Source organism: Merops nubicus, unplaced genomic scaffold, assembly GCF_000691845.1.
Source record: "Merops nubicus isolate BGI_N331 unplaced genomic scaffold, ASM69184v1 scaffold33347, whole genome shotgun sequence".
Classification (NCBI taxonomy): Eukaryota; Metazoa; Chordata; class Aves; order Coraciiformes; family Meropidae; genus Merops; species Merops nubicus.
In genome coordinates, this window is record NW_008620184.1 from 35,558 (window position 1) to 50,076 (window position 14,519).

A 14,519-nucleotide genomic window follows, 5' to 3' on the forward strand; every position below is an offset into this window, starting at 1 on the left:
AAGTCCCACTTCTTGTCACGCTCCAGCTCCCGTAGTATTTGCCTTAACACAAGATCTACGTATCTTATCTACCATTTGCTATATTGCCACAAGTTCATAGAGTGTCCCGTGCTGGCTAAAGCCGAAATACCTTGAGTGGGCAGCACTTCTGCACAACCCTGTCTTGTCAACTGCCAAGCGTTCACTGCCGAGCGACAGCAGCGATATTCCAAACACGGAGATAGCTGAAACTAAAGGAGTTATGGCACAATGGGCGTCTTAACTTAGAGCTACCGTTGGTCCTGAGGCTTCGTATCTTCCTCTGCCACGCTGCAGCTGCACAACATTCCCACGTCGACAGGCAGCCGGAGACATCAGGTCATATAGCGAGTAATAGCTCTCAGAGCATAAAGTAGTTCGGCTTGCATCCGAGCTTCTACCAGAAGCAAATTGACATGGACCTTGGGGAGAGAGAAGAAGTCAGGCTTGAGCGACGTGCTCGCCGCGACGCCCCGCAGCAGAAGGAAGCGCGTGGGGCTGCGGTTTTGGCAGCGGGGGAGTGCCCGTGCAGCAGCTGCCCCGCTCACCGCTCTGCTCTCCGCACAGCTCGCCCAGGGAGAACGCGGCAGCGGGCCACCTACGGGCCAGGTAAGCAGGGCCAGGTGCAGGGGAAGAGGGAATCATCCTTTAGTAGGCCAACTGGTTTAGCTGGGAAAAACAGACCAGCTTTCAAGCACACAAGCCCTTCTTCAGCAGTAGGCTAGGCACAGCTTGGAAGTAACTGTTTAAATTTAGCTTGATTAAGTTAATCGATTAGGTAAAGGCAAAAGGGTGGCTGGTACCTGTGGAGCAGAGGGGGTTGTTAGCAAAGGAAGAGGTGATAAGGTCGTTTGCCCCTGTGGGACAGAGAAAGAGAAACACAAGGGAAGTTATCACCTGAACAGCACAGAGTGGTTAGCTGAGGTGAAGCACAGAAGAAATTGTAACATGCCATGAAACTAATCTTTATGGAGAGAGAGGTGTTCAGTAACTACCTGAGGTAAGAATTTTCATTCCCCCAGCTCATGTCAATATCCTTACTGTGCTTCTTTGAGGATGAGATTCAGAAACTGTGGGGTGTGTGAAAAATATTCTCTCACTGACAACAGGTTGGCTGTGAGTTTGTTCTGGCACGTAGTGGCTGTGTGTGGTTTCATTCAAATCCACAAGGATGGCCAATGACTGTGTTCAGTGACACGTTAGCAAGAAACAGGACCTCTGATGATACAAACGCTGATTAAGGCACGTTTATATTTCAGCACTGTATCATCATTCAGGTAAGTCTTAGAAATATTTTTCAAAAATAAAACTGGAGGACATGAACTTGATGGAGTAGACATCCGATAGTCAACAGCAAGAAATATTACTGTGGGGTGCAGTTCAGACTACAGCCCTCCAGCAGCAGGACTTTAGGCTTCAACCAGAAGTAACTGCTTTGGGGCCATGCATACTAGAAGTGACAGTAGGACTGCCACGACTTTGGGCCAGCAAGCAAGCTGCTCTGGGTCCGAGGCCAAGGGATGGATCCCGTGGTTGCTTCCCTGCCTCCTGGGGACACAGGCAGTACCTGCTGGCAGCAGAGGAGAACACTGCACCAGTTACATGTCTAACCTCCCTGCGGGGTTCAGAGCTTGCACAGTCCACGCCAGCTGCTAGCTAGCAGACACACGGTAGGAAACAAAAAATTACTTCAGCCTAGGGAGTACTGCACCTCCTAATGAATTTCCTGAAAGTGAGCAGCATCAGCAGCTGCAGCTCAAAATGCTGCGGGTGTTAGCATGGCAAGCAGGTGTATAGCCCTTGCCCCTCAGCACGCATGCAAACTGTACCTTCTCAGAGTGTTCAAACTGCCTCCAGAAGCTATCATACATTCTTTTCGTGGTCTTTTCAGGAGTGCAAACCACGGTCTTGATATAAACTTTAAAGCTGCGGTCCAACAACTGATTAATTTCACCATAGTCATAATCATCGTATCTGTTCAGAATGAAAAACACTCTCATTTTCAAGAACCAGTGATGTGATTTCACTTGCATTGTTTTTAAGTCCCCATGACAAAATAAATTACTGTGTAATTTGTACCACTACTGGCCCTCCCCCCTAAACAAAAATATCTTTAAAACTACAAGCACATTTGCTTAATAAATAACTTTGTTGCAATCTAAGGGAAAAAAAAAAAGTCTGATGTATTTAGAACAAAAGTAGTAAAACTCACCTTATTCCAAACATACAGTGAATATAGTTCCAAATAGCTCGTCTTAGCATTGAGGTATCCACATCTTTGTGCATGGCCATGGTGTTGTAAGTCAGATTATAAGCAATATGAAATTTCTCATCAAGTAGTTGTCCAACATCTGGGTAGAGACGATTAACCAAGGAATAGCCATGGTCTTCCCAGGAATAATCCTTAGAACAAGGAAAAATGCAGAATGGAGCATTTCAGAAATGAATTTGTGCAGACCTAATGCTTTGATGTCATTTATCTCAGGGAAGATAATCGGGGTGCAGAGCCGGGGGCGCTGTTCATTTGCTTGCTTTAAACCTTCCCATCCACGGGGCCGCAAGTTACAGCACAGCAATTTCCAGGCCTGGTATTTGGCACAACGAACAGATTGTGCACCGAGCCTCTTGAAGGCAGCTCCCATCCTTGTTACCTGCACACGAAAGGTGGGCACGTGCATTCCATGTCTGGAGAAGTCTTTGTAACCATAGCTGGTATCCTCAAAGTGACGAGACACGTCTCTTGTTGGTGCCGATTCTTCATCTTCTGTTAATTTCAAACAGAATTTCACACACAATTTCAGTAAGAACACATTGGAGGTGTACTAATGGAACTCCTGCAGAAGAATGGGGGTCTCCGTGCTTTTTAAATGAACACATGGTTTCACTGCACTACCTGCATTAAAATGCTTTGATATAGCTAAGCATGACTGTAGCTACGGATTTTAGAAGCAACTCCATGAGAAACCCTCAGATTCTTTCTTACAGACAAGCATCTTTTTCTCTCTTCTTCTGCATACCCTTCTTCGCCCTCCTCCCCCTAAGTCTGGGGGACACTTTATTCCTACCCTCAAAGGGTCTGTAAAAATGTCAAGGGAAAAATCTTGTTTGGAACGGAGAACTTATTTTAAAAATAAGAGACCTCTACGACTTCCATGCCAAGTTGATTTTAGAGGAAACTGTTGCAGAGCCCACAACAACCCTAAGCTTGTACCAAATTAGCTCACAGTCACCTGAAAATAAATATTTTGTACGCTTAAATAGCCAAGTCTGTTAAGGACTTCTTGTTATGTCTTGTGAGATGCTTAAATCTCTTGTGCAACTTTTAAATCTCTCAAGAGAGGCTCTGTTGGAAATCTCTATTAAAGCCAATATTGGTCAGTGAGTGTTCTGGTGTATTCAAGAGAAGCCCAAGTGTTCCTTGAAGAAAACAAGGCACCTTCAAAGAAACTGGTGATGTTTTTTTTCCTTTTGCAGTACCAAGATTTGGAAAAGCCTAAATAAACGTATATATACACACTGCATCTGTTCTACCTGAAGAACACACAAACATGCTTTCTCTCTTCTCTCTCTCAAAACGTGTCGCCATCTCTTCTTGGCTGGCTTCCTCTTCATCTCTACACTCCTGTAGCTGCTTCATTTTCTCCATAAGAGCTTCAACTTCACAGACAGACTCTGTAGACTTGAAAAGGAGAGAAAAACATTTCATTCCTGTGTAACAAGAACTGACAATGACGGCAGAAATCATCAAAGCAGAAAATTTAAACACAAACTATATCCTTCATTTACATCTTTAAATACTGGGTTTTTTTTAGGAAAACGGTTCTTGGAAAAAAGTCTGTACTGACCCAACAGTTTGCATTCAGTCATCGATTCTCAGTTAGTTCCCTGGCATTTTTAGCATATTTTAAGAACCACTGCATTTTGGAACAAGTTGGTCCCACACTAAAATTGAAGTGATTTTTCTTACTTAACATAAATGTTTAACATCTGAAAAACAAGGAGCTGTAACAAATTCTCATAGAGGAAGTAACCACAATTTACTACCCAACGGTATTTTTCCCCTTCTGTGCTCACAGAGAATATATTGAAGGAAAAAGGAAGAGTGAGTGTAAATGCAGATTTAATGAAGCCTCAAAGGAGAGCTAGTGCAAGATAAACTTATTTCCGAAGAGCTGTTTTAACACCACAACATACTATTAATTCAGTATCTGGTCTTGTAAAAATCTATCAGCACAATGCAAAATAAAGTTATCTTCCATTTATACAGCTCATTCCCTTTCTTCTCTGCCTTTTGCAGTCAGTTTGCTCCTTCAGAGAACCAGCAAGTTCCATCAAAATTTCAATGTCACTCACACCGTTGCAGTAAAGTCTCAGAAGCAAGGAACCTGTGTTGAAAATACTGTTACCACTGTTCTTATACCAATGCTTAGTTCACATCATGCTTTTCACTAAGTGGAAGCAAGAACAGACCAGCAAGTGTAACTGCTGCAGGCAGGAAGTACTGGTTTGGAGTCAGACAATTGCAAACGATCTGTTGTGTGATGTATCACAAACACCTCAAGGCAACAAACTAAACATCTAGAATCAAAGGAAGAGCTGAATCTCCAATGCACCCATGAAAAAAAAGCATTCCTGGCCACTGCTGTTCAGGGCATGTATCATGAACTAGCTGAGGCCAGAAGCTGTCTCAGTTTGCCTATATGAATGATGAGAGAGCAGAAAAATACTCAAGTGAGAGACTGTATCTTCATCTCTCCCTTCAGTAACCTCCCCCAGCTTAGCAGTGTCATTTCAGATTCTCCTAAATCTATTGATATTTTCAACTGGTTAGCCCTCCTCTAGATTTGGCTAATCAATCCCACTCACCGCATGAGAAGAGATAGGCACCCTCTAAGTATTAATTCTACAGAGAAACTACTACTACTGAAAGAGACAGTTTGTTCAGACAGACACTTACTGGAATACTTGCAGCTGGGCTGGCATGAATTTCGTCCACCCCGTGGTAACCATTTGTAATATCACATATGCAATAGTTACTGACGGAAGGGGGCCTGAAGGTGTGACCCCCTTCACAGTCGATCTCCGGGCTGATTCCACAGCCAAAGGTGAAGGAAGCCAGGGAGTGGTAATGAGTGAGGAGAACCACTGCATGGATCAGCTCTGCCAGGGACCAGCTGTTCTCTTCAGTCTTCAAAAGTTGCTTTAAAAATAATGCAAGACAAAAGTATTAATTTTAAAAAGTCGTTCAAACGATCTCACCTTAATGCAGTTTATCAGCACGTTTCTTTACCAGATAAAATCATTTTTCTGACATCCACAGTTGCTTTCTACCTCTCCGCTGCCATCACCATGCCCAGTGTGCTGTTACCAGGTCACCTGCCAGCTACAGAGTCATGTGGTTAAGCCACAGAGGAACAACTTTTCTCCCCTCTCTGGCCCTCAGCTATGGAATCAGCAGGGGTTTCTATTTCACACCACATGGTTTGTATTGAGGCCAGACCAACTTGCATTGAAATTTCACACCTCTGACGAAGATGCAAACCCAGCAGTGACATGTTTCTCCAACTGGTCTCAAAAAACACCCTGGCAACAGCTCGCAGATCAGCTGTGTAAAAACCTGGCATCAGAGCCAGGCTCCCTCCATCTTGTCCCTGTGGGTGGAATGCTTTGCATTTGACAAGAAGCTTCAACCCCTAACTTCCCCTTCAGGCAGGAAAGTGTGGGAGGTTTGGGGCCTGCTGGCAGAGAGCGTGCCCGTCCTCGCAGCCCAGCACCCTGCCTCCCAGCAGGACCTGCTGCAGCCTCTGCACCTGGCAGACAGCCAAGAAAAGTCCCAGCACCCACCTCCTCCTCGCTAAGGGTGAAGAGCAGAGCAGAGGAGCTGCTCCAGTAAGCACGGCCAGGCCCAGGGCAGGCGTGTCCCTGCCATGAGAGCTGCCCTCGCTGCACGCGTGTTGTACACACCACTGAAGCTGGCTGATCCCAGGGAGCCCTCAGAGGAGGGGACAACAGAAGCAGCTGCTTGGTGGCTTGTTGGTGCTGCAGTCCTGGCTGGTTTGTACCACCACCGCTCCTCTGGGCTGTTCTGCCAGCCTGAAAACTACACAGGGGCTTGCTCAGCAGCAACTGAGGCAAAACCAGGGTGACTGGTGTTCTGCCTAACCTCTGGCTGCATCTCAGAAATGCTCAGGAGGTTCTGGCTCCTGCAGGTACATGACTTAGGAAGCACACATGTGAGCACATCCTGACCACGCAACAGTACTCTGACCTGACAACTCGGAAATGTCAGCATGTTGTAAATTAAATTTGGCAGTGATTTAAGACCAGTAAAGATCATGTCAGTTTTACAAGGGCACAAGTGATATTATATCATGCAGTGACTGAAAGTCAGTAACACAGAAGATCTTTCACCCTCTCTGGCTCTTAACCCTAAGAATCTGTGATTGCATTACTGAAAAATAAGTGTACGATCCCATCACTCCATGAAAGATTTACCTCAATATGTTCCTTGGTGATAAGCCAGGGTCGGTGTGCCAACATTTTGTTCAGCTCTCCTAAATTCTGCAGTTTCTGAGGTGCATTTTCCAGACCATTCAACCATTTAGGGTCTCCACCAACATGAAGGAAGTCATTCACATGGAGGTTAACAAGGTAAGAGCACTGATGCCGTGCTGCAGCCTAGAAAGGAAAACAAGTTGTGATAGAGAAAACAATTACAGTAAGTTAGTGCTTTATGACAAATAACAGAAGTCATCATTTCCTCAAAATATTCAAGAATGAGACAGTGATCAAAGGCTAAAGTAAAAAAAAATTAAAAAATTAACACATCAGCCTGTTTTCATCATTGTTCTCACAACAGGAATATTCCTCACTCATACATGTTACAGCTACAGGAGCAGCACACCTGTCTCCAGGGAGAAGTACAGGACTAGATTTATTGTATGTCCTGAAGCAAGGAATCCATACTGAATAGTATTCTGCAGTCAAGAAGAAGCAAGGCTGCCTGTAGATGAATTTTTACCAGCAAAAGCAGGTTTTAGAACACAGCTTTACCACAAAGAACAGACCTGATATAATTTACTCAAACTGTAATACTTTCTCCCTCAAATTAAGACACAGCCCAAAACTTTAATTCAACTTCAGTGAGCAAAGATCATTGGAATGGCAGATTGGAAATGATGAAATCAACTGCTTTTGGCAGAAAACTTGCTTAGAATTTCAGGATTCAGGAATGGACAATGGGATCAACTTTAGAGTTACAGGGAGGTGTATTTGACAGGACACACACACATGAACAAGCTTTCCTGAAGAAAGTTTCTGAGATACTAAGGAAAGCAAAAATAAGCAGTTGTCTTATTTTTATAAAAGATTTTTTTCCCTCTCTTTCTCACAGTCCTACTGAAACCATGAAGATGAAGTACCGGTCCTAGGAAACAACCTATAAACCCAGACACAAGCAAACCTACTTTGCTTCTCCCCTTAGCTCCCCTATGAAATGCCCTCCCAACCAGAAGCTGCAAAACACAGCAAAAGCTGCCACTAAACCAGGCCAGAGGCTGCTGCCGCAGCGGCAGCATCTCCTTTGCTGCTCCGTGTCCCCGCGTACCATTATCCCGATGTAGTGTCGGTAATGGAGCGGGAGCGGGCCGTCCATCTGCAGTAGATAGTGCTGAGTTTTTAGAAAGCTTTCAAGATACTGTGGGTGGAAAACCATCACCAAGGTAACGTTGTCCAATCGGCCCAGCGTAGCAAAAGAATCCGCAAACAGCGCATGCATCATGGCGTCTTCGTTTCCCACTTGAATAGTCTGATTGAGCAGAAAGAGCAATTAGCAATATTGTCTCAGAAGTACCAATGAAACAGTAAAGAAATATGTTGCCCCAGCACCCAGAGGCCCTGGTGAAAGCAGTTACATTATAAATCTACTAATGGCACGTAAGGCGAGGCACATAAAACCCCTTTAATACTTCTCATTGAGGTGATCGCAAGCAGTTGCATCATCAAAAGGTTTTTGGCTTCACATTTTCTCTTGTACAACACTGGCTTCTCATTTTTAACTGTCTCACCTTCACTTTCTTGAATGCCCCAAACTGATCTAACTTTGTTTATTTTAACAACAAAAAGCTAACTGAATAATCATTTTTTTGCTACAGGGAAAAAAGAGGGAATGAAGTAAAAAGCTAGCTAAGATGACAAAGAGAGACAAATAAAAGGAAATTGAAATGTAAGTCTCCAAAATTCCTAGAAAACCACAGGCATATTACTAACCTTTCCTCTGCTCCAAATTCTCTTAGCAGACCATCAGGAGAGAAGCACCAGAAAAGCTCTGCCACAGCACTCTGAAGCTTCTCAGATGATTTAGAATGGTAGAGGCAGCTCAAGAAAAAGCAACCCCAGAGCAAGGTAGCAGCTGCCTTGTGGACCAGTAGGAAATTGTATTTGAATGTTCACAAGGAAACAGACACTCTTACAGAAACAGTACTGGGTGTCTCTTTATGCTAAGTAGCAGTACAGGAAGGGTCATAGCTATTCCAAAGCTCCCCAGGGCTCTGACTGATTCTGTACACTAGAACTGTGGCCAAAGTCTCACCAGGACTGAATGTCATCACGACTGAAAATGTTTTGCAGCTCAGCAGCTGTCCTGAAACCAAGTGTGGGTTACTACTAAAAGGGTGTTCCTTAAAAGCATAAAGTTCACTGTGTACTTGAAAACACTACCACACCTCCTTCTCGGGGATGAATCTGCTTGGTCCGTGTCCCAGTGGTCTAGGAATTCTTATTCCAAGTTCCTAGAAAAGAAAATTACACCACCTCAGCATTTAGTTACAAACAGCTTTTTAGCTGCGGTTGCAAGAAAGAAAAGAGTTCTCCATTCGGAGATGGGCTTCTTTGGGTACTCACTGTACTTATGCGGGTACTTCTACTAGTACCATTTGTACAAATGCAAATAATTTCTTATACAAGTGCTTTATAATTAGCCACGAATGTTTACAGTGTACTGCCCAGCTCCAGCAACAAAACATTCAACAACAAAGGCCCTGCTAACCCAAGGCAACACACACTGACTTACATGTGCACACACACACACACACAGACAGAGGCTACAACCCAGTTCACAGAAACTTCTGCATGCAGCAGCATATTTTGGCAGGGTGTCCAGGACAAGGAGTTCAGTACACGGCCGGCGCTGCGCGGTTAATGCCACTGATATGGAGGGAGAGCGGGGTGGTGGGGTGTGTGTGTCTGTGTGTGTGCATCCGCAGCGCCGGCACATAACGCACTCCGCATCTGTCAGGAAATGAAACAGCTGTAACCCTCATCAGATTGCTTTTTCCCAACCTCAAAGAGCTCTTAAACTGCTGAAAGTACCTGAGCTACATTTGCATCTGCTTTCTTTTCAAGGCAGGGTAGAAGGCTGTTGGCAGCAGGAGAGAGGAAGGAAGGGGATTTTGCTCAATCGCAGGCTTTGGTGGACATCTTGCCTTGCAGGTAAGAAAGAGGGAGGCTGGGCACCCCTCCAGCAGATTGCTACTCGCCCTGTCCCTCAGCGAGATCAAGCTTTCTGACAGGCCCACGGCACTCTGGGCCCTTCGTCCAGCCCAGGAACAAAGTGAGTCAGACTTGGGTACGTCTGTGTCCTGCCTGCTAAACCGTTCCCTTTGGAAGGGTGGGAGCCATGGGTCCCAGGACAGCTCCTGCGCTGGGCACAGCGCAGCGCTCTCAGAGAAGGCACAGCAGGGTCTGTGAGGCAGATATCGAAGCAGGACACAGCCTCTCCTCACACGCTCACAGGTGCCCACCTCCCCATCGCTAGAAGCTGGGTCCTCCATGTGCACAGCACTTGCTGCAAAGCCACTCTCTCCCCGCCCAAGGGGACTGCTCCCAGGAAAAACGGGAGCCCTCGCCACCCAAAGCAGCTCCAAACGGGGCAGCAGCTGATGGCACGGGGCTATTACAGGTCGAGGGAGGCCTGGGATTAAAGCTGGCGATGGAGCTGAGTGCTCAACATCTTTTAAAATACATCCACTGCCTCCTTTCTATAGCCCAAACCACTCATTTTCTGGTGATATCAACCCCATCCAGGTTCTCACCTGGGTATAGATGAATAAATAGCATGTACTGAGTCAGCTCAGGCTTCACAGTGCAAAGGGGCACCTTCAGCTGTTTTAGACCTCAAGAGACAACGAAGCCCTAAAAGCTGTCTGCCAAATGTGGGTTTAAAACTTTGCTACATTTTCCCCGCAGACAGAAAGGTTGTTATAAACAAGCAGTTTGGTTACACTCATAATTGCACTTTTTCTGCCTTTAGCTGAGGTTTCTATTTGCCCAAGTTCATTGTACGAGAAGCAATTTTATTAATCAGTTACTGTTCCCTGAACTTTCCCCTAAGATTAAAAATCAGCTTCAGAGAGCCAGAAACAATCAGCACAGTTCTAAGTTGGAACTACCAAAGCCCATCAGACTCTGAAAGTCTCCTTAAATCTCAAGTCAGATGCCTTAATTTCTCCAGTCTTATTTGGACAAAGTGAGATCAAAGGGCAGCTCTTACTCTTAGTCTTGCATTTTCTGGGGCAGTAAATTTTTGCTGTTTAGCTTTTTCTTGCTGAGGGTCCCAACGTTAGCAAACAAATTTTGCCTGTCAGCCAAGTCTCTAGCAATGCCACTTGCAGAATGGAATTTGTATCTTAAAAACACCCTCTCTCCTCAAAACTCTAGCACAGCTTCGTATCTCAGCTACAACTACATGAGCAAATTACAGAGAAGCATCTTACATTCAAATGACAGCAAGGGAAGAAAAAACTCCATGTGCATCATTTAACTTAGCAGATGTCTGCAGTTGTCTGCCAACACGAGCACTCCGCAAGAAAAACCCTGAAGTTTAATTCTTGAACAACTATGTTTCAGAACAGTTACAGGAAGAAAGAACCGGTGATTGGCAGGCTGCAAACATATTTTGCCTCACAATCTAAAATACTTCAGTATTTTACACATTACATTTTTTTAAAGCATGCAGGGGTCAAACTCCTAGGATTACACCACATGTAACAAGTTACATTACTTAAGTAACCCAACCCTCTCTGCAAAGTGACTTGAGAGTTTTCTGGAGGACTGTTGCACTATTTCCCCCCAGGAGAGAAAGCATCCTCCTGAAACAATGGCACCAGCCTAGTACTTGAGCAGACCCAATTCAAGCCTCTGTTCTGACAGAGACATTGCAAAAGATTTAAACCTCAGTTTCTCACCTGTAAAACGGGGGTAAATATGTTTCTCCCAGAGGGTGCCAAGAACAGAAATACGCTTGTTGACATAATTCTAACATGTTAGAAATCTTCTGAAAATTATTACTCTTCAGTTACAAGCTATGGCAGACCTTTTAAAAACTGTTTTCACCTCTTTTTCAGAAGCACCATTTAATTGAGTTCTCCTAGTACTTAAGAAATAGCAGGCATTTCTGGGTGCTCCCAGTTTTCCAACATTTCAAATGTTATATAGACAACAGAGTACTCATTCTCAAAACTGTCCTAGAGTATCTTCCTTTCATTTTGAATGTATTTCTGTGTTTCATGATGCCCTCCACTAAGCCTCCATCTTCCAAATACACTCAACTCAAAGAGCACCACTCTCCAACATTCCCTCTCGAAAGCAAGACCTGCATCCTGACCAGCAACACCATCATGTCTCTTCTCCTGCATCTTCTTCTTAAAGAAGTGCCTCACCTAGAGCACTTGCAAGCGCTCAGTGAAGCAGCCAGGGCTAGGATGGGCAGCAATTGCAAGCAACCGATATTTATTTTGGTTATTACAAAACTATTAAGCAACTTTCATGCGATTCCAGACCACCAAGCTGCACACCAAAGTGACCTACTTAGTGACATTGTTTTCTGCATCAAACTTCTCCTGATTTCTTTCCTCCTGTTTGTTACCTTGCCATACCACTTCCATTCAGTCTAGAACTCTGCAGCTGAATACAGCTCCATGTTCAGCAGAAAGCCAACCACAACTGACGCTTTAAGTGCAAATAATACTAAATAACAAAGCATCAGAGGCACTCCATCCTAAAAGCCAAAGCATAGATGGCTGCAAAGCTGAGCATCAAAGATGAACAGATTTCACCTTCAACATTCAGAGGCTCACAGCTAATGGAGGGAGGTGGCCTGTGCCAAGGGACAATCCGCTCCACTGCTCACCTTCCAGACGCATCTTGACAGAGAAGCAAGACTTCAGCCACGTAACTGCTGTATTGCTCTGCTGGCGGAGATGATGTCAGAAATCACAGAAAAGTCTCCTCTTTCCCCTTATGTTATGTAACTTGCATTTCTCTACAGCCACTGTTATTATTCCCAGGGGAACTATGTTCACCAGATAGCTACCACTTCTGAACCCACTTGTCCCTCATCGCTGCTGTATCTGAGCACCTCATGTATCTATTTCATGCACTGTTCCTGTGAGGTAGGGCAAGTGCATTACCTCCCATTTAGGAAAAAAAAAACCATGAGAAACAGAAAAGCTCCCTGTCTGCAGAGGCTGTCTAGAAGACTAACGGCTTGACCTCAGATCTCTCAAGTCACGGGCTGATGCCTTAAGCATCAGCCTGGGTGCCTTTTCAGAGGCTTCTCAACCAGGAAATATGCTTTATGCAAATTTACACAAGGAAATGGCTCTGCAGAGCTGAGACAGAGAAGTTAATGAGACAAGTCTGCAAACTTAATTACATACTTCCCAGTCGCCATTCTCTCTCACCAGTCTGGCCCAGTTAATACATCCAACTCCACAAGGACCAAAAATCTGTACTGCATGCACGTACACGCTCAGAGAAGACCACTCTAAAAACGCAACAAGCACATACAAACTCACTCTCACTTACAGCTTTTTTTTTTTATTTTAAGATTGTCAATCAAGCCCACTTTTAGGTAGCCTTTTAAGCATCTCAACAAGAACAGCATTCCTATCAGATTTAAGTACAAGTTTGAGATGGAAAATTGAACTGCAAATGCTTAGAAGAGGTTTTTAAATACTTCAAGTACAAGCATTGCCTCTGCTAGTAACAGAATATCATCTGCTTTGGTTCTGAATCTTTTTAAAATGTAAGGGAAGATGACAAAAAGTCACTTCTGAACAGACAGCCAGTATCAAAAATGCCACCTGGAAACCCTGGAGAAGAGTTATGTTACCAGCTGAGATGCAGGGCCTCTAGAGCAGGAACATCTACCTAAACTTAGCTACAGCTCTTGCTCCATAGTATGCCTAAAATGCTTTTTCAGATCGCTGTTCCTCAATCCACTGCCAGCTCCTGGAAGATGAAGCTCTGCCTCCTATCATAAAACCCCTCCCAAAACTCAATTACAGTTTTGTCAAATGAGCACAGGGACTGTACCAAACTGTTAATTTTCAGTCATTCAGGATCCATGAGCTGAGCCCTAGCTATAAACTACAATCTTCACACTGCTTCCCTGGTCTTAGCCCAGTGAGTCATTTTGCTCCTCTCAAGTACAGTAAGTACCACTATCAAATGTTCTATCTACCAGAGAGACTTATTTACATACTTACTTAAGCCTCCGGTAAATGGCAAAAAGAACATTTTATCACAGACAGGTGAAGTGAAAATATAATTACTGACTTACTTCACTACACCACATTTGGATTAACATCTTCATCTGACTCATCTGTGTCCTGACTAAGCACTAAATACTGCTAGATACAAACAAAATTATATGAAAATCACACACTGTAACGCAACATAAAACAATCTGAAGGGAGGATTCGGAGAAGGGAAATTAATTTGAGGTGACCTTGTTTGGAGGTAACATTTTCCTAGATAACCAGTGATGATTTTATGTAATCTAAGCTCACTCCTACATAAGCTTAGGGTTAAGACAGGCACAATGAGCTGTGGGTTAGAAACTCTTTAACATGATCTCCTAGTAGAACTAACCCCCACAATGTGCCAGTGCTGAAAACTCATCTCAGCATACTATGGTATGCATTTGAAGCCGACATTGAAAATACCCATTTAGAGCTTTACCTGCTTAGAGGATAAAATTCCCCAAAGCATCTAAGAGTCCAAGAAGCTTGCACTGCATTTCCAGCGGGGACTTTGGCACTTACCAGTCTAAGCGGTCTTGTGCTGCTGCTGCTGCTTCACTCCCTGTGTCTGGTTCCTACTTCCCCTTTAAAGGCTACCAACAGCAAAACCTCACTGGTGGTGACACTGACAGGCTACAAATTTAGGGTTTCCTTGTTTAGGATCTTAACGACAATAACTGGCACAACTGGCCTCACAGGACAAGTTATTTATCACCAAGCTGATATATATTCAGCCTAAGAGCCACATTTTCAATTCTGCTAAATGCAGTAGCTACTGCAGTTTCCTTGTCAGATAGGTGGCTGTTGGAAATGAATGGGGATTCAGAAACAAAGAGTAGTGATTAAATATTATTATTTTCCTACAAACACTAAAAATAAGCCAAAGGAAAAAAAAAAAGAAAGAAAAGTAAAGAAAAA

The 14,519-nt window shown here is 44.1% G+C and overlaps 1 protein-coding gene across 1 annotated transcript; it reads right to left on the minus strand.

The window, feature by feature from the left end:
* Nucleotides 1–353: 353 nt before the first annotated feature.
* On the minus strand, nucleotides 354–14,132 carry SESN1 (sestrin 1). Its single transcript, XM_008944046.1, has 10 exons — nucleotides 14,124–14,132; nucleotides 8,742–8,807; nucleotides 7,625–7,825; nucleotides 6,514–6,696; nucleotides 4,976–5,218; nucleotides 3,550–3,697; nucleotides 2,670–2,782; nucleotides 2,231–2,421; nucleotides 1,848–1,992; nucleotides 354–440 (listed from the first exon to the last, which is right to left on the minus strand). The coding sequence occupies exons 3-10, from the start codon at nucleotides 7,796–7,798 to the stop codon at nucleotides 354–356; spliced, it is 1,284 nt and encodes a 427-aa protein (XP_008942294.1). The 5' UTR covers nucleotides 7,799–7,825; nucleotides 8,742–8,807; nucleotides 14,124–14,132.
* Nucleotides 14,133–14,519: the final 387 nt, after the last annotated feature.